The 26,198-nt window shown below is 38.5% G+C and overlaps 5 protein-coding genes across 9 annotated transcripts in view; 4 read left to right on the forward strand and 1 right to left on the reverse strand.

The window, feature by feature from the left end:
• Window positions 1-6,134: 6,134 nt before the first annotated feature.
• pyurf (PIGY upstream open reading frame) lies at window positions 6,135-7,551 on the forward strand. Its single transcript, XM_015037243.1, has 2 exons — window positions 6,135-6,425; window positions 7,389-7,551. The coding sequence occupies exons 1-2, from the start codon at window positions 6,223-6,225 to the stop codon at window positions 7,528-7,530; spliced, it is 345 nt and encodes a 114-aa protein (XP_014892729.1). The 5' UTR covers window positions 6,135-6,222; the 3' UTR covers window positions 7,531-7,551.
• Window positions 7,552-7,607: 56 nt separating this feature from the next.
• LOC106950407 (phosphatidylinositol N-acetylglucosaminyltransferase subunit Y) lies at window positions 7,608-8,107 on the forward strand. Its single transcript, XM_015037244.1, has one exon. The coding sequence runs from the start codon at window positions 7,628-7,630 to the stop codon at window positions 7,838-7,840; it is 213 nt and encodes a 70-aa protein (XP_014892730.1). The 5' UTR covers window positions 7,608-7,627; the 3' UTR covers window positions 7,841-8,107.
• Window positions 8,108-8,164: 57 nt separating this feature from the next.
• On the reverse strand, window positions 8,165-12,156 carry LOC106950405 (THO complex subunit 2-like). Its single transcript, XM_015037242.1, has 3 exons — window positions 12,065-12,156; window positions 9,818-11,118; window positions 8,165-8,661 (listed from the first exon to the last, which is right to left on the reverse strand). Exons 2-3 carry the CDS (start codon window positions 11,114-11,116, stop codon window positions 8,515-8,517), a joined length of 1,446 nt encoding a protein of 481 aa, XP_014892728.1. The 5' UTR covers window positions 11,117-11,118; window positions 12,065-12,156; the 3' UTR covers window positions 8,165-8,514.
• Window positions 12,157-19,604: 7,448 nt separating this feature from the next.
• On the forward strand, window positions 19,605-22,102 carry pth1a (parathyroid hormone 1a). 2 transcript variants are annotated; one of them, XR_001425611.1, is made up of 3 exons: window positions 19,605-20,915; window positions 21,154-21,251; window positions 21,375-22,102. XR_001425611.1 is itself a non-coding variant. In XM_015037241.1 (2 exons), exons 1-2 carry the CDS (start codon window positions 21,121-21,123, stop codon window positions 21,616-21,618), a joined length of 375 nt encoding a protein of 124 aa, XP_014892727.1. In that variant the 5' UTR covers window positions 19,605-21,120; the 3' UTR covers window positions 21,619-22,102. The 2 variants fall into 2 exon arrangements, 1 of the variants encoding a protein (XP_014892727.1); XM_015037241.1 differs by having other exon boundaries at window positions 19,605-21,251.
• A 237-nt stretch (window positions 22,103-22,339) lies between these two features.
• Window positions 22,340-26,198, forward strand: part of LOC106950409 (BTB/POZ domain-containing protein 10) — a 17,204-nt gene continuing 13,345 nt past the window's right edge. For 2 of the 4 annotated variants that reach the window (XM_015037251.1, XM_015037250.1), the window contains exon 1: window positions 22,340-22,517. Coding sequence is in view for 2 of the 4 variants with exons in the window: in XM_015037248.1 (XP_014892734.1) it covers window positions 24,951-25,078 (128 nt within the window). In the remaining 2 variants the exon portion in view is untranslated. Of the gene's footprint in view, window positions 22,518-24,692; window positions 25,079-26,198 lie in introns of those variants that run through there. The other 2 variants (XM_015037248.1, XM_015037249.1) reach the window with 1 other exon arrangement.

The raw sequence follows: 26,198 nt of genomic DNA on the forward strand, positions 1-26,198 counted from the left end.
AATTTTTTTTTTTGTTAATTTATTTTTTTTTTTTTTTTTTTTTTTTTTTGGGGGGGGGGGGGATTTTTAACCCTGAAGATGACAGCAGGCAGAGTTTTTAGTGGACAGCCTGCTTTTTTTGATGATGTCAAAACTTTAAAACTCTGACATCAAAGCAGGCTAAATAAAACTTCCTCAGGGCAGTTTGTCCTCTGTAGTGCAGATGTGCCAGGGGCAGAAGAAGTGTGGGCCTCTTCAGTCTTGTATCCTGTGAGGACACTCTAATTATCACCCTCGTGCAGCAACCTACTCTCTCGTTAGGGTGCTGAAAAGCTGGCTGGACTCGCTCCGTCTCTCACTCTGTCATTTTTTTTCCCTCCTTCCTCCTCTCACTCTTCCTCTCTTTAATTCCCCCTTTTCTCCTGCTGCCATCCCCTCTGTTTTAATAGGGGCCATTATGGAGAACATGCATCTTCGCTAAAGAGAAACCCATCCTTTCGCACACTGGCCTCTTAAAGAGCTACAGTAATGCTAAGCAATCAAAACATCCTCCCCATAAACAGCAAAGCATCCCCTTGGATAATTTGTCATAAAATGGGGATCTCTGTGCTCGTATTGTTTGAGGGAGTTAACCTGAACACCTCATAAACAAGCCTGAGACCTTCTTCTAACATCAAATGCGTTGTAACCCAGCACTTTCAATGAGCCATGAGCCACAGCGATCATCGCACACAGACCGGTAGCACTAAAGGCCGGCTGAGTGATTAAAGCCAGTGCAGCAGTCTGAGGCCTTGAAGCGAGCGTTAACAACGCGGCGCCAACCTTCGCTCACGCCTCATTGGCTCAGGCTTCTGCTGAGTAACCACTGCGACTTAATTGAAGGGTACACTTCGTTAACGGCGTTGCCAGGTGACCAAGAGGGGCTTAATTGAAGGCCAACGCTCTGTTGGATCTGTGCCATTCCATCAATCAGGTGCATTAGCAGGAGCCAGGCTCTTTGTCTTCGCTGGCAGGGGAATGTGCTGACTGCAAGAGGGAGGAAGAAGGAGCAGAGAGAGAAACGTGGAGCAAAGGAGCAGAAGAGGAGAGGAGAGAAGAGAGGAGGGTCCATGGGAGTAAGAAAGTCCTCGGAGAACTGATTTTCAGATTAAACCACAAATGCTACATCAGCAAAATTATTAAACGGGGGATAAAAAAAATGAAAGACCCAATCTTCTTTTGGGGTGAAATCTTTGCTGAGCAGAGAAAAGATCAGAAGCTGAAAGGAATGACAGAAATTCTTTGGCTCCGTTCAGCTTAAAGCAGGAAGCCTGTTATTCTCTGCAGAACCAACGGAACTTACATTAGAAATATGTTATCTTCTACAAAGCCGTGTCAGAGTTTTTTGTTTGTTTGTTTGTTTTTGTTTTTGTTTTGTTTTGTTTTTTTGTTTTTTTGCTGTTTTATTAATAACCAAGACAAATTCCTCCCAACAGGTTTCCCCAAATACATGCCTCTGATGAGATCAAACAAGCCAACGGATCAGAGATCTTTTACGTGTTTTATTTCTCTTCTTCTTCATTCATGTTTATATTTAAACTCAATGTTAACTTACATTCTGTGACTGCTAAAATGATGAGTGATGCCCACTCTAAACAGTGACTTTTTTCTCTTTTGTAATTCATTTGGTGATGGAGTCATTGTCCGTTTGGAAAACCTAAAGGTATCCAACCTTTAACTTTTGGCTGATAACGTAAGATGTTTCCACACAACATTTTTCCCTCCCCCATCATGTTTCTTCCCCATGATTTTGAAGTGCACCACTCCTTCCTGCAGCAAAACACCCACACAACATGATGCGTTCTTCACATTTGGGATGGTATTCCCCGGCTTACAAGCTTCACCCTTTTTCTTCTTAAAAACGTAATGCCCACTGTGTGCTAACATTTCAATTTTAGCCTCCTCAGATGATAGGAAGTGCCTTTAAAAGTTACGATATTTGGACGTAGTGCCTTAACATAAATGCACAGGTGTGCTTCCAATTTTCTCACCTGTCATGAACAGAAACTTGCAAGGCCATGACTTTATTAGGCTTTCAATAAATTGCCTTAAGCAGTGTTGGTCAATTCTAGTCATTTTAGATGTGTCTCTGTTCCAGCACACCTAATTCAAATGATTGCATTATCTCCGCTGCATGCTATCAGACGCTGCAGAAGCCTGTAAATCACCCACTTAAAAAGTCAGGTGTTTGGCAGAAGGGATACACCTAAAACATGTAGGGTCGGGGTCCCTGAGGACCAAATTGAGAAATATTGGCTTAAAGACCCAGTAATCTTCTGAATTCAGAAAAGAAAGAAGAGAGAATTTAAATAAAGCTTTCCTTCGCTCAATACCCTGACATGTAGCATCTAAAAATATGTGGGTATTATCTAACTGGCATGAAACAAGAAAAGTGTCGTCTGATTTCTAGGTTACACCAGCTGGAAGAAGTAAGAAATCCCATTTTTTAGCACTCAGTCCTCCTAGGCAGCATCCGTGTCAAAGTACTGGAAAATTATGCAACAACTGCAGATTATGAGTACAGAATAATATGTAATTTTTTTTCCATTTTGTGAGCTGAACTTGCGCTCTAACAAACCAGTCACAAAAATTCAAACATCAATCTCGGCCATGTACATCACTGTTTGCTTCAGACTTAGAGGGTTTTTTTCTTTTTCTGTTTCATTGTGCTTTTTTTTTTTTTTTTGAAAGCCTGCTGTTGAAAGCCCATCCCTGTTTTTGTGTCAGCATAAATTCATTTGAAGAAAAAAAAAATTCCAGATAGTATCTTAAAAAAAATACACCTGATTTAGAGTAATTTGGGCTCCTGTGACCCATTTGATTATGTTAATTTTCCTGTCTGTGAGGACCAAACATAAGCTCCTGTGCAAACAACAAGGTGAGATAACAGAATTTGAAAATAAATATTTTTTTTTATCATGATGGAAAGTCTTGAGAGACATAATTTACCACCATCAAACACCCGGTATTTAGGTCAGGGTTAATTAAACTAATGAGCGCAACTTATCAGGAAGCAGAGGGAGCTCCCATGCAGGTCTGCAGCCTGAATAGATTCAACCCGACATCCTGGAGCATGCAGGACTCTTGTCTGTTTACTGTGACAGCTTTCAAGCTGGGGGGGACGAAAAACAATAAAATAAAAAGATGTTTTATAAACCCCGCCGTACTGCAAAAAGCACTGCCATGGACACACTTGACGCTGAAGAACTTTTCTGCACAGAACACCTGAGGAAGAAGCTGTCACCGACAACTCCAGCGCAACTGTGAGAGACCCCTAAAAGGTCAGCAGCGTGGGGCTTGATGAAGGATGTCAGAAGACTCCCTGCAGGTTGGAAGATGCCCGACACTCTGCTCCGTCTGCTGCGCTTCCTTCCATACGCCGCTCTGCCTCCCACACAGACATTACAACCACAGTGCAGCGAGAGTTGTGCAACTGCGTCTGGTTACCTGATGACTGTCAGAAGCATCTGACAAATAAACATTCTTCCGAATCAAAACACAGGGCCTCGCGTACGCAGCCCTGAAGCCCTGAAGGTGCGATGCAGAGTACCCGCTTCTCGTGAGGTGGAGTTATTTGTGCAGACGACTGGGAAGTTATGAGAAGTTCTTCTCTGGGCCAGAAATCTCTTAAGTTATTAGTGTTTAACAGCGTGGGAGAGACTCTCCGCTGCCAGATCCAAACTGCTTCTTGCTGAGGGAGGCTGCTCTGTCACCCCAGAGGCATAAAGCCAGTGTTTTTATTCTCCGTTCGCACTCCTAAGTTGTACTTTAAAAAAAAAAAAGTGGATTTAAGCTTATAACTTTATGAAGAATTTGACAACCAGTGAATTTGCTGGATGTTGCTGTGAGTTGCTGTGACTCCAGCATGTGATACTGACGTCCTCAGCACAACAAAATATACTTTAGAAAATATGACCCGAAAGAAAATAAAAAGAAACAACAACTGATGGACAACAAAGTAGAACCAGCTGAAAAACGGCAATGAAACTCGACAACAGTCACTACTGTTTACAAAATCGCAAAACATTTACTTATAAAGAGCATATACAATTCAGCTCAAAGTTATTGACACTGCTGGTAAATTAAGCCACACTTTTTTCATGTCAAGATTTGTAACTTTCCCCACCTTGTGTCATTTGTACTTTCTCTACATTATTCTTTCTTGAACCAATGTTGGTCTGTGAAATGTTGTTTTTTTCACATCTTTTCAGTCCCAAACATTCTCATGGGTAAATGTTTTGTTTGGGCAATTTAAACCTGACCTACTACTCGTTTCAGTATGTAGAACATGAAGATTTGAGGAGTGATTTCAAAACTTTTGCTCCACATAGACTCTCTTTAACCTCACAAACTCAGTAGTAATCCTCCAATTCTGGGATCAATACATCTTATCTTATCTTATCTTATCTTATCTTATCTTGTTCAGTTATATTTTTTCTCCATGTAAACAACTGGGGATTAAACACTCCTTATAAACAGCTGAAGTTTTAAACCCTGATTTTACAAGAAAAGCATGACATGCATACTGCAACCAATTGCCTTCTGAAGGATGGCTACCGATCATCCTCTACACAAAAGCCAGACTTAAAGGAAGAGCAACAAGAGCAAAGACACTGTTGAAGGAAAACCATAAGCAATCCTGCAAGCCATCAAGACGATAAGGCAAACATATCGAGGAAGTTGTTCTAGTGAGACGAGAGCAAAACAGAACTGTCTGGCCTCCTGCAAACAAGAGGCCAAACAATGACTATGCAATGCTCATGCAAGACCATGCAATGGTCGTTTGCATGGTCAGTATGCAAAAGGCCATGTGACATAAAACTAACACACACTGAATACACTGAATTTACCACCAAACTTTGAAACGTGGTGGGGATAGCGTCATGCTACTCAGTCTGACTGAGCTCTAGTGATTTTACAAAGAACAATGGACAAGGGTTTGAGTCTTTGGATGTGCCAATCTGGTAGAGACACGCCCATAATTTATGATCCAATTTGCCTTGCTTCTGAAATCTTCAACAAATTCATTGATGTTTTAAAAAATGTTTTATGTTTTTATATTCAATTTCTTCATCCAACTGTAAAATCCCTTGTTGAATATTAGAAACTTTAAAGATTTATGTAGCTTCAGTAGCTAAAATAAAAAAAAGTGAAATATTGTATGATTGATTTTATGTATTTAGCAGACTCATGGTCCACATAGGAAATATTACTTTCAGAATTTTCTTTACAGTTTTTTTTTTCTTTACTGTTTTGTTTATTGAAAAGGGAAATTCTGACTTATTTATACCAGGAGTCATATTGAATGCGTTTGGTGTTATCTGTACCGCAGTGTTCCACAGATCTGTCAGAGAGAAAGGATATCTCATAAGTAAACAGGTCCCCACCCAATAAAAAGATAGAGTAAAAGTGTACAGCTCTTCAACAGCATTTTCAAGACATCCCATGGTGACGGAAAAAAGAAAAAAAAAGAGAGTGTATTAGCAGGCCTGTCATGTAACGAGTGGCAGGATATATTACAGCTGGAAGCGGTTTTAAAACAAGTTGGAGCCCTTCCAGGAAAGTCTCAGAGCAATATCTTCAGTCGTATGGCTTGGAAAAGGCATTCTGCTGCTGTTGCTACTGGCAGTAGAGTTACTGACAATATTTAATACTGTATAGATTTTACCTGCTGGGAAATCATTTCACAAGGTCTGTGGGGCTTCAATAAAACTAGAATACAAATGTCAGCTGTTGTGAAAGTCCACAAACTTTGTTCTACAATAGTTTCTTCCAAACAACAGATGTGACCCGTGTAATTTTATTATTATTATCTATCATTAAATGTCATTTGTGTAATTCAAATGCTTTTAAAATAATCACGGCCCAACTCTAGACAGTTGTTTAACAGAGAAAATGGGTTCAAATAGGTAAAATGTAAGAGAAACACTGCCATCATGTGGTAAAATGTAAAAACGACCAATACTAAAAATAAAGCCTAACATAACTAACTGTGTAGTCGTTTGTAACATTGTAAGTTAAATTGCACACATACAAGTAAACACCAATAGTTATTTAGTCACAGTTATTGTGTTTTAATTAGAACAGTCTTTCAGCGGAACCTCACAGAGCCGTTTATATGTTGCTAGTCGGACTTGTATTCCAGTTACACTGAAACCAACGCTACTTGCTGGAGAGAAGCCTGCTCAGCGTAGTGTTTTGGTCATGTTGAAGAATGTTCTGAGCAGGTTGGTGACAGAAACAGGTCGTGTTCACCGTCATGTGAATCGCGCTTCGTCCATACAGACGCTGACAACCTGCCGTGTGTCGGTGAGGAGCTTCGCCGAGGTGAAGGACGAGGTGCAGCTTCCTTTCGACTCCTCCCTGCTGGAAGTACTGGTCTGTCCGCTGTCCAAGAAGCCACTGAGGTAAACAGGTGACTGGGTTTCTCTCTGAAGGGTGTCGGGGGCAGAAAGGTACATTTGAGATTGAAACAGTGAGACTGATTTAACAGGACGACGGGGACGTCGGCATCCGACTTGATTAAAGGGCTATTCCGCTGCTTTTAACGGCCCCGAACAAACTATAATCTTAGTTCCCAAAATAAAATGCTCACCTGAATTTGACTATAGATAAACGAATTTTATCCCGAAACCACCTCAGTCAGAGGTACTCTATAATCTGCTCTCAAAAAACAACCATAAAATAAACAACCTTTTGTCAATTCCTTTCTTTTTCGCACAGGTGCGCTACCTACTAATGCTACCTACCTACCTACAACGGCACAAAATTGCAATACTTAGACATGTCAAAAATGTATTCTACATTAAAGACAGCTTATAGAAAATCCAGGTTTTTAATTAATTAACCTGTACTAAATTTATAACTCAAAAAAGAGCCACGGTAAAGCCTTTTTTTTTCATAATCTTGAATAGGGTTCAACCTGAAAACTTAAACTACTTAGAAAGGTGACTAGTATAATTTTTATTTGCACATTTTCCAGTAGGCAGTAATGGTGATTTGTGTATTTAGTTTATGAAAACTCAAGGATGCTATAGCTCATCTGGCTTCTTACCAATTAGCTTTCAAGCTAAAAAACAAAACAAAAAAGAAGACCTTAGAATTTGCCTTTTTGTAATCTGAACCCAGACTGCTACAGTATAAAATGGCAAAGCGCTGAATCCCATGTCTCACTGTATAAGTTTGCAAGCATACAAGTTATATGATGTTTTCTTAAGTCATTCTGTAGTATTTTTTTTACACCAGAAAATAAGCAAATTGATAAGGAAATAAAATCAAAGTATTATTGTAGAATGCATTCATAAAAACCTTCTCGTTTGTGTATAGTAGCAGGTGGTCATGGCAGAATAACACGTCTTCTCCATCTCCAGGTACGACGCCAACACCAATGAGCTGATCAACGAGGAGCTCGGCATCGCTTATCCCATCGTTGACGGCATTCCAAACATGATCCCGCAGGAGGCCAGGCTGATACAGAAAGACACTCAAACTCCAAAGACACCTGCAGAGTAGAATATCTTTGTTGGACCGAACTCTAACTAACATACATCTATCCTCTGACTGACTTAGTGATTTGAATCCAGTGGTGGGTTATTGTTGAACTGCCAGAATGTTCTCCCTGTCCATGATGGTGGGACTGGTTCCCATTGTGTCTCTTTGTGGTTTGTTCTTCTCTGCCGCTGTGGATGAGAACTTCCCTCAGGGCTGCACCAGCAGCAACAGTCTGTGTTTCTACAGCCTGCTGCTGCCGGTCACCATCCCAGTCTATGTCTTCTTCCACCTTTGGAGCTGGATGGGGATCAAGCTCTTCAGGCACAACTAGACTTAGAATGTTAAAGGTTCTCATCCAGAAAAATTTATATATTTTCTGACGTAACTTGGGATTTTTCAGCTCCTTGAGTTCATGCTTGATACGTATTTTTCAAACAACAATGCAGAGCTCTTAGAAATCTGCCAAGATGGAGGTATTCTGGATTTTTTTTTCTGTACCCCGACACTAGTCTCAGTGTAAATGTCAAACGCCTGTGTATACAACCTAAAGCTTCTGTTTCTATAGAGATTAAACAAATAAATCTGTGCTGAATCCTCTTGAGAAATTTGTAGCCTGTTTTTATAGTGAAAGGAAGTGAACCGCACTATCTTTTCAATAAATTAACTTTAATAGATAAAAGGCAATTTTCTTACATAACAAATTCACGAACTACAGTTTGTCAAATATAAAAATTGGCGTTGGAGAATTTCTTAAACTTCAAAGCTTGTAACAAAATAACTGTAGAAAATGTAACATTGACAGAATGAACTAGAAATTCATACAAAGTTTATGGTTGGAACTGCAAAAGGCAACTGATTTTTAACCACTTGGTGTAAGTTAAAACAATAGTACCTGCTAAATTATTACTGACAACAATGGCTCTTAAGCTCATGTCACAAGCATGCTGAGAGAAATCCAGATGGTCTAAGCCCTCTTGCTACAAAAATGAGATGAGCTCAAACTTTTCATTTTCTTCCTGAATGGCACTTCTTGGATTCAACATCTCTTCCCCGAGCGAGTTTCATCAGCGGCGAATACGGACGAGGCGAGTGCCCCTCTCCCTTTGTCTTGAAGAAGAAGGGCTTGTTGAGTCTCAGCTGAACCACTCCGACCTGAAATCCGAGAAAAAGAAAAAGATCAGCAGTGGCACAACACCATCACTGACTCTGTTTTTGTGTAAACATAATAGTAAGATGTCTAACCGCGAAAAACAGTATGGAAAGTGTGGAAAGTATTTTCCAGGTCTAGATGAGGACAGAAATGACTGATTTCCTCACATCCTTAAAGGGGAAACAAATTCTATAAATTGTGCATTTAAAATGTATGTAGTAATTAAAAATTATTGAAATATCTCTCAAGTTTGATTGTGAATGAGGTATTTTTTGCTAGTTTAGTAAAACAATTAAAGCTCCTTACCTACATAAAAACTCAAAAACAAAAGGTAGCAATATATTTATCTAAAGGTGCGTCTTGATGAACTAGAATGTCATTGAAAAACATTTCCAGAAGAACAATGTTAACTTACTAAATCCAATTTGAATTTGACGAGTGTTTGTGATCAAGGTTTCTACCATCTACCTTGAAACTACGACGAAAAGTTTGTTTGGAGCAGCCAATGTGAACCTTTTCGACCTCATCACTCACACACAATGCTGTTAGTGGTATTGGTGCAGAAAGCAACATTGATGCTCCATGGATGTTTCTTCCGCTTCCCTTCGAATGGGTGTCCCAAGAGTGCAATGATCCCCAAACTCAGATCAAAGCTGGTTTCAATTGACTCCACCAATCAAACACTGAGCCCAGAATTATAGCGAAAGGTTGTTAATTTGATATATTTGACCCTGTATGTAAAATGTGACCTTATCTGGCTTAATAAAATAAATAAATAAATTCAAGCTCATGAACTTTGTGCTTGTTTTTAAAGTAAAAGTCGTGTAATTATTCAATGCAGGAAAATAAATGAAAATAAATTTTCAAATAAATTATGAAAAGCCCCAAGTTATATTCAAGGCTCCTAATAAGAGTCTGTTTAAATTGCTCACCAAAACTGTACGCCAATTAGCATCAGTAGGTAGCACACAAATCAATTATTTTGTGCACATTGGTAGTGTCATATAAGATCAACTAAAATTTCACCTAAAGTATAGAGAATTTTGTTTTTACAGCCAACCAGTGAATTGGTTTGCACAAATCAGCATTTTTTTTTTTTTTATTATTTGCTTATTTTCAAAGATATGATTGTAAATGCCTGAGTCTGAGTGGTGTCACCTGGCTCACATCTTTCTTCCCAGCGTGGCAGTGGTGGTCGTCCTCACTGGAGGTAGTGGTGTTGACCGACTTGGTTTCAGCTTCTGACTGAGGGCTCGGAGTGTTTTCACATGAGGGTTCCTTCTTAGCCGCTGCTGCATTCTGCTCAGGACTTTTTTTTGCTTTGTGTTTTCTGTAGACCTCACGTGTCTTCCCTTGCTCTCCCCTCGCTCTCTGTGGCAAGCTAAGATCCAAAGGTTTCATGTTCTGAGATTCCGAAGTGGCTCTGTTTTTCTGGCAGAAGCGGAGGTAGGAGGAGAGCTCGGCGGTGAAGAAGTTTTCAGTCTGAGTTGAAGTGTTTGCTAAAGCAGGACACGGGGGCGGCTCACCAATGTCCAGACGATCTGAGCAGCATCGTTTGATCAGCACACCGTCCGGGGTTGGGTTTACAATCATCGGATCATCCAAGAAAGGATTGTGCTTCTCATGTTGAGATGCTGCTTTCTCTCCAGCTTGGCTCGAGTGTTTATGAAGCGGATCGATTTCTTCCTCCCGGTCTGTTTTTGTTTCCCGCACACACAGATGTATTGCTCCGTCCTGTCCTTTATCTGATGTTTCATTACATTGTTTTCTCTCTCCCACAGCAGAGTGCCGGTTCTTGTCTTGCTGAGGGGATGCAGAAATAATTCCGTCACTGGATTCGCTGCCGGAAGAGTCCGGGCTTCTCGCTCTGAACGTCTTCTGGGTGATGAACAGGTCCTGGCTGTTTATATCATCACTGTTGTACTGAAAGTCATTGTCATGTGGTTTAATCTGGCTTTTTCCCATCACCTGGGAGCAGCTCTCGCCTTTTCTCGCGGCTTCCATGTCTTTTGGTGACGAAGAGGTGAAGATTGGACGCTTGACACGTATGTAGGAGGGCAACCCAAACGCCACCATCTTCTTTTTCTTGGTTTCTTTCACAGATTTTCCAGATAAAGAGTTTAGCGTCTCGTTTTGGCAAGTGGCAAGCTTTTCACCACCCTCGAAGAGCTTCAGATCAAGATTCAATGCTAATTTGTTTTTCTTTTTTTCCTTCCCTTTCTTCTTGTCCCTATCTTTTTCCTTCTTCTTTTCTTTTTTCTTTTCCTTCTTTGCCATTATGGCTTCTTTGAATTTGGAGTTTTTCTTTTCCTTCTGGACACTCTCCTTTATCTTTGTGGGACTGCGCGTTTTATGTTTTGCAGTTTTCTTGTTCTTCTTGTAGTCTTTCTTTGGTTTACTTTTCAATGGTGAAGGCCAAAGTCCTTTGAAGAAGTCTGCAGCCTCACAGTCACTCATGGCTCTTGGACAAAAGACAGAAAAAAGACACACATTATTCTAGATAAACGCATGTATAACTTTATCCTGAGAGGTTACCAAGCTTTGAGTATTTTTTGAAAGCTTTCAAAAGATTTGTTATATCCCATTTTTTACAACTGAAAAGATTTGAAGACACAATGCATGCGCAAAGGTGAAACATGTTACAAATACAAAGCTGAAATCGAGTGAACAGAACATCCGGGAAATGTTCCACACTAATCTTTAAAAACCAGACACTTCATTCCGGCAACTTGTTAAACAGTAACTGCTCAGAAAATTATATTGTAGACTTTATGTTTATTAGAATATCCCGTATTTAGGATATTAGCTTAGCCTGATACAGAAGCTAGTGCTTCGTAAGCACGTCAATGAGAGATATTCAACATTGCAACATCTCAAAAAATGTACCACATAGAAATACTCCTAAGACGGACGGAACTATTGTAATAAGCTAACTGCGTAAGTTTAATGTAAGTTGTTACATTAAAAAGTAACAACTTAAAATTGCCGCGGTCCAGAGAATTACCAATCACAAACAAAATTGTAAAAAAAAAAAAAAGGAATATTTTTTTACACATCTAGTTTCTTCTTATACATTTAGCTCCCTATTTTTTGTTTTTCCAAGCTGGTAATTCAACTGTCTCCTGTATATTTTACTTTACTTACCAGAAAACTGCTGGTAGTAGCATGAGATAAAAAGGATTTAGCAAACTCACCGGCTGAAGCCAACAAGACTTGGTGTCTTTAGGACCTCAATAGGTCCTTCACCAATAGGACCTTCACCAATAGGACCTCTCTCTCTCTCTCTCTCTTTCTCTCTCTCTCTCTCTTTTACCACTCAGTGCTTATTTTTGCCTAATTATATGCTTCATACGGGTTGAAATTTAGGTAAAAACGATATGAAACGCTTTTTGATATTATAACTACCTTCGAAGAGAAGTTTCAGTGGCCCAGTCAGCGATTTCACCTCAAAGAGGCCGCCGCCTCTGCTCGTGGTGCTTTCAAGTACACCACGTAAAGCTGGTGTCTAACTATTTGCATTTTCACTTTTTAAATCTAAATTTAGCAATAAGTTTTATTTAACTAATATTTGAGAAAATTTAATTTGAGTTCTGTTAAAAAGAAGTTTTACTCATGAGTGTAAGTCTTTAATCAATGTTTAATTTCCACCTGAAGGAGGCTAATCTTTTCAATTATGTAAAAATAGTTTGGACCACTGTCGCCATGGGCGCTTACTATGTGCATTTTCAGTTTACAAGAACAGGCTTCGGAATCAAACGCATTTAAAGAAATTCACTAATATGTACACACACAGTCATATTCAATAAATGCTTTTTGATGAGGCTCACTTTTCACATTAAAGCCGCCTCATTAAAATAACCCTTAAACATACTTTTCATTAAAACCATATTTTTTTGTACTATAATTTTTTTTATATATAGGTTTGATGTAATATTCTAATTTTATGTTATGTTTTTGTTACTGAAAAAAACATAAAATCATAATGATAAAGAGAAACAAAGTTTGGAAAATACCAGGAACTATAGAGATATAGTTCCTGAAATAAATTGACTTTTCAGTAATATTCTGACTTATTCTGAAATCTTAAACAATCTGCAAACAAAAGAGTCTTAGCATAAAAAACAAGAATTTGTAATTTGCTTTTAGCGTTCATACATTATTTCTGATCAATTGCGTGAATAATCCAAATAAACCGTCTACCTCCACTCCTCCTACTCTATATGATCACACTCACTGCTATGCTGTGACTCAGACTTTCTCTGCAAGTCAGTTAAAGCTTGAAACTTTCTCTGACAGAGACCGCCTGGGGGTGATCCTAAGTGGGCTAAAACATATTTTAGACAACACAGCGGCCTGTTTTTAGTGATATTGTTCAAGCCCACTGATTGGTTTGTAAACCAATAGGCTGCTAATCTCATCCAAAAAGTCGATCTTCGTAGAAAACTTGCTTTTCAGTTCAAAATCTTTACCTAGAGAATTTTTAAAAGCTTCTTTTTGTTGTTCTGTCTAAGGCCATGGATGTGAATAATGAAATTTCACTTTAAATTACTAAGTTACATCCTTTCATTTAGTATAACCTACCTATTGCACATTTACAGTGGAGGGGTCTCACCCAGCTGTCTATGGGCGAGACAAAGAGTCTCCCTGGACCTGTCACCAGTCCAAAACTCTGTAACACAAAGATACGCAGGATAAACAAGAATGCATACACTCTGAAGATCACACTCTGCACAGCAATTTAGAGTGATTAATTACAGTGTTACGTGCATGGTTTTGAACTGTGCAAAGAAACTGGAGTGCCCAGAGAGAACCTAGGCATGCAGAGACAAAATACAAACTATGCGAGCTTCGACCGGGATTTGACATTAGCGGTGGCACGTGCACCCATGTAAATGTTTTTTTTCTCTCATCTAACCCAATTATTTTATAACTTTTATAACAAGTACCATCTCAGTAAACACTGCATTTTCAAAACCAACATTTACAATCAATTTTAAAGCAGCATGCTACGAGACCTGGATTTTTTCATCCATCACTTATCTTCTGACTTTTTCTGAGACTGGGTTGCTAGGGAAACAGATCAAGGAAAGAAAACTATCTCACTCTTTCGGTCATGTTCTACACCTCCAAAAGAACCTGACCCTAACCCTATGGTCAGAACACAGACGGAGCAGGAAACTGAAAGCTTTTTTGTTCTTTCTCCACCACAACAATCTGGAAAAGAGTGAGCGTTACAGTCACAAGACTTCAATCTGTCGATCCATCTTCTTCTCCTTTCTACCATCATTTGTGAACAAGACACCTGAACTCCTCCTCAGCTGAGAACAGTTGGCTTCAGATAGAGAGAAGCAGACTCTCAAAACATGATGAAATCAAATTACTTGACTTTTTAAATTTGTTGTGATATCATTTTATTGAACTCCAAGACACTGACACTTTTTTTTTTTTTTACATAGGCATAAAAGGATACAGAAAGGTGAGAAAATGCCACATTTGTTGAGTCTATCAAAAACTGAAAACAGGACATATTTAAATGTCTGGGTTGTTGCAAGCTCTCAGACATATTCAGCCTCGCTGATGTGCAAAGAGAGACCGAATAGATGCATTAGATTGATGTCAGTTTTTGTATAAACTCGTTTGTCTCTTGCCTGAGGTGTTGAATTGCACATTATGACTTGCAGATTTGCACCATCCTCAGGCCCCTTTCTTCTCTTTCTGCTGCATTTATGCAGCAGGAAGGTCGACTCTGCGGACTTACCTGTCTTGACTGGGAATTCACCTGAAGAAGTTCGACGTTTTCTCCATGGGTGAAATACTTTGGGTATTTTTTTTTTATTATTATTTAGTTTAATCCTAGGATGACAAAAAATGAACAGATTATGTTTCACTTAATCAACCAAATTTTGTTGAACAATCTCAACTATCCTTTAATTAACATTACCAGCTTCGTTCCAAAATATGGATAAATGAAAATGTTGTTCTTTTCATGCCTGACATCAATTAGTGTGAAACTGAAGAACCTTAATAAATAAAGTCCAGTAGTTCTTGCAAGGTTTTTCTGGCATTGGCATAAATGTGTCTTTTGGATAAAGCTTTAGTTTGTGGAATAGTTGCAAAACTTACAAGAATCCCATTACCTCCTACCAACAATAAAATACACAAAAATGGTGTCAACGAATAAAACATGGGATGATGGTGATTTTACATGAACATTTCTACAACTTTGATGGAAAGAAGACAAGAACAACTGGTCTGCAAAGCTTCCAAGAAGCTGACAGCAACTCTGTAGGAGCTGTAAGGATTTCTTCTTAGTGTTGGTTGTGTTCTTTACATCCTCCTATATTTGTTGGTAGTTGAAAGAGAGAAATATTTTAATTCCAAAAACATAAAAAAAAATAATAATAATAACATCCTGGCTTGAGTAAAAATCTCTCATAACCTTGTGAGAGCTTGTTACTGTCTTTTTAACTACACTCAAACTTTTGGGCCACAACACCAAAAGATATTGCGCTAAGACACCAGTCCAACAAACGAATGTCAAACTCACAGTGAAACATGACGGGAACATTATGCTACCAATCATAAATACTTGGAGGCTTTTACAATGTAGAAACTGCAAATACTGCCAAACCAAGCTACTATTTTCTGATCGATTCCTGTTAGATTTAATGCTTAAATTTAATGAAAATGTCTGACCCAACATCACTATTCATCATCCGTGGACTTTCATAATGTCAAGCCAAACTGCAGTGAAAAACATATTGTCTATTTTTGATTTAAATTTACAGTAGTGAAGCTTCAATTGACCACAAATAACTCTGAGTTGGCTACTGTGTGACTGATATATGACTCGGTTTCTTTCCCTTTCTCTCCCTGTCAGTTAATTATAGGATGAAAGAAGAAAAGAGGCATTACAATAATTGCTAAAATGCTTTGCACTGAAAGCAGCTGTGTGGTTCTTGATCATCTAAAATTAGCCCATTTGGAGCTCTAGTAGTGCAATTTTGTTGTTGGAAATATGATTAAAAAAAAAATCTTATAATCCTCCAGCTTAATGGGCTCATTATGCTCCCACATTTATGTTTGGGGTCTTGTAATTTTGCCTGTGGGGAGGTTTCTGTTGCCATGCCGATGGCATAAACCTGGAAATATTCTCTCAGATCGACTGTGCTTAAACACCCTCTTCTTTCTTTGCAAATGAAAGCTGAAAAATGAGGTCCACATATATTGAGCCACTTTTTGAACAAGTAATTTCCTTGACACAACTTTTCCCATGAATTGATTGTTCCTAGGATTGATTATTTATTTATTTATTTATTTATTTATTTATTTATTTATTTTATGTAGGTTGCAGTATTCACTGTCAAATACATTTTCGTCAAATACCAAACTATGACTTTTCTGACTTTTATTGGTTTGAGCTATCGGTTTTAGACAGAGAACTGAATGCAGTGTGTGTGTTTAACAGCCCGTTAGTTTCCTGTTAAACTTTCTTTCAAATGCAATGTTGTCATCTTACTGCAAATCTTTTTTTTTTTTTTTTTTTTTTTTTAAATACTGCCTGCAGTAGCACCAGTTCTGTTGTTTAAAAAAGAAATATGACTCTAGCAGTGTGGTGTGGTGGTGCCTGGCTAGTAGCAGTAAAATTATATTGTATTGCCTTGGGGGGGGAGTCTGCAGTTACGGGAAGAAGGGTCAGACAGGGTTGATGAACTGCATGTGAACGTCATCACATCAGTCACTGTTACTCCTCTGCTTACAGTATAATTAATGTCAACAACCAGCTACAAAAGTGTCACTGTAATCCATTATAGTAAAATGTAAAACAAAAACAAAAAAACTGTGTATTTAAATGATTCAAGTTATTCATTTGTATGAAAAAAATACATTTTTAACAAAAGTGCTAAGGACTTTTCTTTTTTTAATTGAAGTTGAATTTTCTGTATCAAATAAAGTAACAGAGCAATCCAAAGGTCTTATTTCTTTTATTGATGAGAAGTCAAGAAAAAAGAAAATATATGCAGATATCAAAATATCTATCTATACAGACAGATATCTATCATTCCATCCATGCACCTACCCACCCAAATTTCCAGTGCAATTTTCTCATCTTTCTGCAAATTTAATTTATTTTTTATTTTAGTTCTTTAAACTGCCTATAGCCACACCAGTTATGTTATTTAAAAAAAAAAAGAAATATATCTGCAGCAGTGCAGTGTAGTGGTGACTGGTGACAGTAAATTTATATATTATCGCTTTTTTTTTTTTTTTTTTTTTTTTTTTAGAAAAATACCCCGCAGTTTAAAAAAATGTCCCCATGTACATTTTCAAAGGTTCTCAGTGTCAACTTTAAATTATAGTAACATTTTGAGAAGATTTTCAGACTAGTAAGCAGATGTGATTGCATTAAAGTGCTCACATTAAGTCCATGAGAGCTACTTTCCTGCAACTTTTAGATGCGTTCCCTTTTCCAACAGATAAAATAAAGGCTTTGTTAGACTTCTCTAGAGCTGAATGACTGATGAGGGGGATTCAGCAATTTCATTTAGATGTATAAGAACAGGATAAAAGTTGCAGGATAGTGGCTCTTTAGGGGCTAGACTCTGGCACCTCTGCATTAAGAACATAATCAAAGATGTGTTTTTAGGTGAGACTGTGCAGAGCTTTGGGCAGCAGCAATTATTTTCTGTTTTCTCTGAACATGTCTGCAGATTTTCTTCTCAACAGCTCTGCTCATGTCTGAACACAACCATCATTTGTCATTGCAGAATTGTTGGAGGAACCTTTACTGTGATAGCTGTCAACTGCTAGTATCAATGTCCTAAGTAGAACAAATATCGAAAACGACTGAGTACACTGACAACAGGAGAGTGTAACAAGTAAAGGCCATGACTTTCTATGCAATCGCTACGTAAGACGTCATTTAAAAGAAATTAAATAATTTAACACCTTAAAATTGGACCTCCATCTCTTTATGAAGCTCCTGCTCTCTCTGTCACTCTGCCTTCACAACGTTTCTCAGTTAAGCCTTTAGTAAGCTTTTTACCAGCGTTGCACTGAGAAGTAGCTCATATAATGAGCTCAGTGGATACCCACTTCCACCAGGTGTTTGCGAATTGCTGCTGTCGCTAGTCTGATGGAGCTGAGTGGGAGAGACATGGGGGTTACTCTCATTAAATTGTGTTTTTTTACATCAGATGAACATGCCTTTGTGTTCTGTCCAGGCATATAAAAAAAATGTAAGGACATTGTTGTAACGGTTGGTGGAGATGCAAGACAAAATACTTACTCCTGTATTGCAAAAAAGGTTTTCAGATTTTTCTTTGTAAAATTTCTGATTATCTAAAAAAAAAAAAAAACAGTAAAACCATGTATCACATGTATGAAACACCTTCTGTTGATCTATCACAGAAATTCTCAAAAGAAACTTTTGAAGTTATTGGTTATAATTAGAGCTGAGCAGTTAAACTCAGCAATATATGGCAACATATATTGCAAAACAATTTTTTGTCGATAGACAAATGAGTAAGGGTTATTATAGATCTTTATTATGCAGAAAAGATGACTACTTAGTGAGATAAAATGTAAAAAGTGGCACTAAGTACACGTATATACTTTTGCAGGAGACTTTGAAGATATCTCCATTTCTGTTCTCGTTCTCATACTTCCTTCCTTCTGATTTAGAATGAACCGCTGAAGTTACTCATCCCAAACATGGGGCCAAATATTTTCAAAAAGTCAACGCGTAACCTGAAAATAGCACTTCCCTACTTCTCTGCCCACCAACTATTCTTGAGTCTTGCTGAGAGGCTTTTCCCTGCTGGTGTACCTGAACTGGAACAGCTGTGGATGTCGGGACGTCTGGGTGCTTCCCAGCATATGCGCAGGGAATCACCACGTTGACAGCCCCACTTTGCACTACAGTTTCAGTCATCTCACATTATGTCTCCTTGTTAATTCATGCTTGTCACTTGTCACCAGGCGGGATGAGGCTGGTAGGACTTCTTTGGATGTCAATATGGGATTACTGTCTTCTTAAGACATCCCATCCATCTCGCTGCTGTTGCTTGCCGCAGGTGAACCCCCTGCACATTGAGGGAGCATGAGGTAATAAGAACGACAAGCTGCAGGACGTAAGCAAAGGCTAGAGGTTAATGTCTTTGGCAGATGAGCTCTCAGCAAGCTGTGACCCGTGTTGTCAGTAATAGTATCACAGAAAAGCAGGAGGAGGCTTTTAGGGGTTGTGCCGATCACCACAAACCGTGCCACCCTGGTATGTAAACAATTTTATCTGCCGTCCAGTCAAAGCAATTATGTGAACGCTTGACTACTGGATGATAAATGCCAATATGTTTGGATGGCAGGAATGCAAGAGTGTTTGCAGAACTCACTCTGAGGCTTCTGAAAAAACACTGGTTTGGTATTTTAGAGCAAGACTTTTACTTTCCTAGTAGTCGCTGTAATCAGACCAAACGCTTTAGAACCACAAGAGGGAATGTCTAATTGACGTTTTTCCACCCTTTTGGGTTAGGAATCACCTCAGATTTCAAAGCTCGCAGAACATAAACATAGCCATACCCTGCTCCTGCTATATTTAGAAAACTCAAACCATCATGGTTATGTAATATGTAATGTATGCAACCAAAATAAGAAGCTTGGGGCTTCTTTTCAGTGCGAGCTATTTGCTGCTGCAGATCAGTGACCTTTGAGGGGGAAACCTGCCTGAAAGCTGAAGAGGTACGCATGGCCTTAACCCAGATGATCATATGACAGAGACGAAGTGAGGAATGGGGATGTTTGCTAGATTAATGATCATTCCAGTTTTATAAGGAGGGGTGTTGATGGTTTGAAGATTAAAAGACACATTGTGAGGTAAATGTATCCACTGAACATCTGAAAGACATAATGTATATTTTTGTGGGATTAATCCACATAAGCTAAAAAAAAAAAAAAAAAGTAAAGAAAACAATCAATCAATCGGTTTTTCAAGGTGTATTCGTTCAAGCATTCTTAATAACTTCAGGGCCGTCGGTGTCTCTGAGCTTTCGAAGTTCTCTGGCTCTTCATGTAACCCCAGACTGACTGATTGACTGATGTTCAGACTGAAGTTTTTTAGGGAACATATCTGTTGCAGATACTTTTGGTCGCCGAAGACAGAATTTATGACTGCCTGTATGCTTAAGCTCACTTTCTCGCAGCAGCTTTCGACTGGGACATATCACATCTGCACTGCAACGTATCCCAACTGGAATTTGAGACATTCCTCTAACCTTTTCAGCAACTGTTGCAATAAGGTAAAATGTATAAATCAATGTTAACCTATGAATACCTGATGTTCAGCGGCCCTGAATGACACTCATGTACACAAGCCCATCAGTCATGCCTACGACAATGACGACAGCAGCGTCGACCGACAACACGTCTCCCAAACTCCCTCTTAACCTTGGATTCAAGACGTTTCCTCTGACGTCAAGTTGGTATAAAAGCTCTCTTTTTTGAGAGGCAAACTCATTAAAACAATGTTAATTCTTGAGTTTAGTGTCTATGTAACCGGGGAGACTCTCTAATAGTCAATGAGAGTCATAAATCCATCCGAATGTTGCCTCTATTGTTGTTAGGCATGCTTGGAGTGGGACAAAAAAGGTCACATCACATGTGGACCAATTGGTATGGGGAGTTCTCAGAGGTGGAGGGGGAAAAAATCCAAGGGAGGAAAAATGTGGGAAGAAGTTCTAAACACACAGTTTAGGATAGGTGGAAAAGTTTAGTCCAAAACTCAAACAAAATAAACCTCCAATCATTCTATGGCTGCTTTTGTTAGAGTAATTAACATTTATTGTGGTTTTCTGGGCTTTTAAGAAACTTTATAGTAGCTTAACATAAAGCTTCCTGTAAAATTCTCAGATTCTCTGTTTGGACATGTTTTTTTTTTTTGTTTTTTTTTTCCCCAGTCACCAATGTTTGAAAGCATTCGGGTTCAAAGCCATTCACTTGATGCCATATGACAGCAGAGAAGAGGAGGTGTTGTCGTTTGTGTCCTGCCCCCCTCCAAAAGCTGGAGGTATGACATCAACAGCAATAATGAAAGCAGCTCATCAACAACTGGACACCGGGGCTATAAAAGGAGCCTGTGGAGTCCAGTGCTTATCATAACTAATAGGAGCTAACCACCAAACCAGACTGGCTCGCTTAAGAGACCATAGCACCATATTTTATCTTTCATCACACCGAGGAGAAGGAGGCAACTCCACCACAGGTATGTTCATTCCGACCTGTCAGCCCCGAATCAAGTGGAGGCCAAATGCATCAAATTCAGCAGGGTTACTCTTTTGTATCTAAGAATAATAATGCTTTGTATTTCAGTATATGATATACAATTGAAGCTAATTCTAATCTGTTCACTTATTCAAGAGGAAGCTTGCCTTTAAGTGTTCTCAATTAAGCAAAATGTAGTGGAAAGCATGATTTTGAAAAAGTCTTATTTGTTTCAACAGGTTGTAAAGGTCAACATGCAAAACGTGGACGTTAAAATTCTCATCGTCTTCTTCTGTGCTGTGCACCTTTCGATTTACTGCCAAGGGCGTCCTCTCAGGTAATTGCGCCGGTTAGTTCGAATTTTGACCCACATGATTAAAAATAGTATAAAACATTTTTTTTTTGCGCAGTGACAGACTATTACTGGAATGTTAATGCTGCTATTCTGATGATTCTGCAGTAAAAGGACAGTGAGCGAAGTGCAGCTCATGCACAACCTGAGACACCACCAGCAGGTGCAGGAGCGCCGCGAGTGGCTGCAAACCAGGATCCAGGACATCCACAATGCTGCGGGCCGGGCCAGCAGTGCAGACACGGAGGGCTGGAAGAGAAGATTACATCCTGATGAGTTGGCCGAGCTGACACCAGAGGAGATAAAGGAAGCTTTGGACTTTCTGGAAAACCTCCTCAAATCAAAGCAGTGATGATTTTTTTTTTCTTCTATATCTTTTTTTTTTATTTTGTTTGCATTCACATCACATTTCCAACATCTTAGATTTTAACAGTTATATTCTGCTTTTGAGTTTATATCTTGTTTTATTAGGGGTTTTTTATCTTTTTTTTGTGCTTATTTATTCAACTTTATTTATTTTTACTTTATTTTTTATTTATGAGACAGTGCCTCTGTTAGGCAGATCTTCCGTTATAGCTGCACTTTTATTGAACGACTTGTTTTATAAAACAAACATGAAGGAGTTAGTCTGAACTGGACCAATTATGTTTTTTTTTTCTTTTTTTTTTGGGGAATATTTTGCTCAGACAAAGCCCAAATGTTGGGTTTACTAAGGTTAAATGTGTAGTCTGCTGTTTTTGTGCATGTTGCCTACTAAATGTTTGATATGCCATCTGATTGGGCTTAAACATAGTTAGCCCTCTGTAGCCTAATAAGCTGTACTTAAAAAAATAAAATGATTTTTGTACTTTTATATACTATAACAATGCCATTGTAAAGCACAATGTTGTGTTTAAAATACGAGTCTATAGTGATATGGGAGAGGTAAAATAAATACAAAAAAAATCGTGCTTTGTTTGTTAATTCTATTTTATTAATTTATTAATTGTATCAGAGGCACACACAAAAAAAGAACAAGTAAGAGCCAAGCAACTGAAAAGGAGTGCCTTACAGAGACTAAACGAATTTCTCGCGATATCTTACACGTGAATTTCACACCAAAACAAATCTACTAGCAAATAGTAGTTGGTATAGGCGACGATTTTCAGAGGAAAACCCTGGAATTTTCGTCTTCTCCGCATTTGAACTAATGGATTATTTAGCTATTTAAGTAGCCAGTAGATACGTCAAACTGGAATGTAACTGCAGAAGGTAAGTGAAGGATGTTTTTAACTCTTCTTTATAGCAGCAGCTAGCTAACGTTAGCAGCCTAACGGTTGTGAATGGAAGCTTAGCGCTATTTTAAGCTAGCAAAATAACTCAAAAAATCCTCTTATCTGCTGTGAAGTTTTTGCAAAATTTGAGGCGAAGTATTTTTTCTTTTAATTTACCCTCATGGTAAATTTTACATTCAGCGACAGAACGCCTGACATTGTTTTCTATTGGACAACTTTGCGCATAAGAGGAATCCGGGCACATTAGCTTTAAAGCACGTAGATAATAAAAAAAAAAAAAGCAAAGGAAAAGGACAGATCAAAATGTATCAATATCCCCCCAGCCCCCAATGTGCTGCTTCATATTTGGAAGCAGCTATAAAAGCGAGTTACTTTGCCAGATAATATGTCAGAGATCACAGTTTTAACGGAAATAGATGAGGCAAAAATATTCTAGGTCGTCCAAGTTCGAAAACACATTGTCTATTGGCAAGGAAATATGAGATGATGGCCAAACAAAAGAAGAAGCAAATTCTGATTTCAGTTCAGGTTGTAATTTCTTTGGGTAATACTCATTGTCTTTTTTAAGATGATTATTTTAATCAAAAGCCTCTATTTCTGGCTTTTTCAGACTGTGTAAAAGCTTTGACAGACTCCTCGTTTATTTATGTTTTGCGAAAGTCATTGAAATTATTCTTTGTGACTTTTGAAAGGTTGTCTTTGAGCTTTTCCTGTTTCTAGCCCTTACGCTTGGCCATATATAGCATATTTTACCTAGTGTACTTGGAAAAGTTAGGAAAATATGCAAGTGGAGGACAACATAAGTTTGAAACCTATCAATCTGTACAAACACTGCTTAATATGGGCCAAAAATGGTTGTTTATGTAATTTTTTTAGACATTTTAGAGCACATGTTTTTAAGTAAAACAAAAGTGTATTACTGTGAGCATTTGTAAAGATCTGTCAAAGAGAAATTAGAATAAGTAGTGTGTTTTTGTAATGGGCTGCTGTAGCAACCAACTGCTTACATATTTTTTTAACTTTAGAATTGCTTACCTGTTTGGTTTTATGTAGATTTTAAAGGTTAAGGAAATCCATCCATCCATCCATCCATCCATTGCCCATATCCATGTATGCTATCTTCAGCAGTCATTTGACAAGAGGCGGGATACACACTGGAGAGGTCACCAATCCATTACAGAGAGCAACCTGCATTCAACTAATAGTGATGTTATTGGATTGTAGGAGGAAGTCAGAATACCAGGAGAGAATCCACAAGTGCATATGGAGAGCATGCAGTCTCTATGCTGAGAGGGTCCATGCTGAACTTTGTGCTAACCTCCTATCTAACATGCAGCTCTGTTTGAGAAATAATACATTATTTTTAAAATTCTGACGGGCAAGAACTGGACTAATAATAATACATGTGAATTTATTTGTCAGATATAGCTAAGCTTTCTGTGACAATGTTACCTATGCTAACTCTTAACAGTAATGTTGTGTTTCTATTTGTGGGAAATCTTGCAATTACCTTTTACAAAAGTGACCAAATTACTGGCATTTTGTCCTTGTGTGTGCAATTATGCATGTGCACATGGATACATATTTACACTTAATCGTGCATAAGGACAAATGCATGCTCCCTTGTCATTTTCTTTTTTGCCCTCTCTCATCCTTTCTTCTTTCTGTATCTTTTCTTTCCTCATTTGCTTTAAAAATGGAAGTTTTATCAAAATATTCTATAAACTCAGAGTAAATTTTTCTATTGTATTTTTTGATGAACATAAAGGTGTGAAATCTCTGGAAAGTTGAGTGTAGCAAAAATGTTGTTTTAAAAGTGTATAGCTATCATGCTCAGTGCAAAAGATGGTGCCATGTGTGGCTAATTCGCTACTTGTGTTGTCAAGCAAGAGTGCCTCATGCCCCCTTAGTTCTCTAAGCATAGGGAACATTGATTTAGCTAAAATAGTTTTTTTACATGTAGTCAGTTTTTTTTATTGTATATTTGTACAACATTTTAGTCCTTTATCATTACACGTTTCTTATAGGAATTTATCGACTTCCTCTTTACGATTATTTAAATAATTTCACATACAACATAACCCACAATTTATGCTGACCTTCCACATGTCTCTCGTTTGATTAATCAATAATTACACACAGCTGCAATAAAGCGCGCCAGGAAGACACAGAAGACTCCGAAGCGGCACTTTACAAAGAGTCCGTGAAGGCAGCATCGTTCTGATTCAGTCTAGCACGCGGCCATTCACAGTTTCGGGTCCCTCCGGTGACTCTGATTGACCAGCCGGAGCGTCTCCTTCGCCTCGCAGACCTTATTTCAAGCTTTTTTCCGTTCAACCCGGTGTATTGTTACCAGCCAGTTAAAGTCCGACCTGTCTGCTCTAAACGATGCGGATGAAGTTGGAAAGTAATGAGCGAGGATGCTGAAACTGCTGGCAAGCCCGCTTTGTTCGGAGGAGCGCAAGGCTTTTGTGCCGCTGTCATCCCGCAGCTTGTTCCCTGCTGCTTTGTCTTCTCCTGGCCCGGTGAAAACGACCGGTACGTGCACGCTGTTTTCAAAGCACGGAGTTTTTTATTTATTTGTTTTATGTGTTTTTTTTTTTTTTTAGCTCTGTCATTGCAGGATGTGTTGCCAGCTGTTAGCGGACGGCTCTTTGTTTGTGAATAACTACAGGAGCGACCGATGGAGAGCCAGCGACCTGAATCCCATCCTCCACGGGACTCTCTTGCTTTCTCTATTGTACAGCAAGATGGATTAACATTCAATAATGTGACACATTTTGCTTTGGATTTCTTTGCGAGAATACATTATTTTTGTTATTTGCAGTTGAGAAATTGAGAAATTGACCCCCATTCTGCCACAGAGCAGCTTCTTTGCCTTTGCTCATTGCTGTGTCAGTGTCAGCAGCCCCTAAATAATTGATTGGACCCTCAACCCTCATGACTCTCACCCTTATGCTTTTAATAGACTGCCTGGGCACTTTACATCTTTGTCTAAGATATTTTGTCTTTAGATAAGTGTATGAACTTGTTTTACCTCAATCCATTGCTTTTTAAAGCACCTTACCTAACCTATTTGAAAAAGGAAGAAAAAAAAAAAACTAAGATAACTAAAACTGTCACATCTTTTTCTTTACCCAGCAGTAGAAAATTAGAAATAAGATATGTCTTTTTGATTCTGGCAGTTTGAAATCTTGGCTGCTGGAGATGCACAATGTTGTGTGAAAGATGAGAAGATCTGCATGCCCTCTGTGAAAAACTGCCTCTCCGGTTCCTTTGTTTCCTCAGTCCTGCTGGCTCTAACTGCAAGATCTTCATGTTTGGTTTGCCTCAATTTAGGTTAAAATGTGCATTTATAATTTAGAAGTCGTCTTTATGAATGTGCATCATCACATTCTATCACTTCTCTGTGTCGGTGATGAAAATGATGCAAGAAAAGGTGCACTTTTCATTATTAGTCTTCTTTCAGAGGCTTTACCTGCATGGATTGTAGCACGCGCTGAGGTGCCTTCATGTTTTTGTGCTTTTTTTCCTTTTTCATGTTTACCCTTGTCTTCAAGGACAAGCCAAAAAGGGAACTCACTGTCTTGTTTTTTTTTTTTTTTTTTTTTTTCCCCCAAGTTAAAATTTTCCCTTTTGGTTAGGTTTTTGATCTTTT

Source organism: Poecilia latipinna, unplaced genomic scaffold (genome assembly GCF_001443285.1).
Source record: "Poecilia latipinna isolate Pla-1442-1.1 unplaced genomic scaffold, P_latipinna-1.0 Scaffold399, whole genome shotgun sequence".
NCBI classification, from domain to species: domain Eukaryota; kingdom Metazoa; phylum Chordata; class Actinopteri; order Cyprinodontiformes; family Poeciliidae; genus Poecilia; species Poecilia latipinna.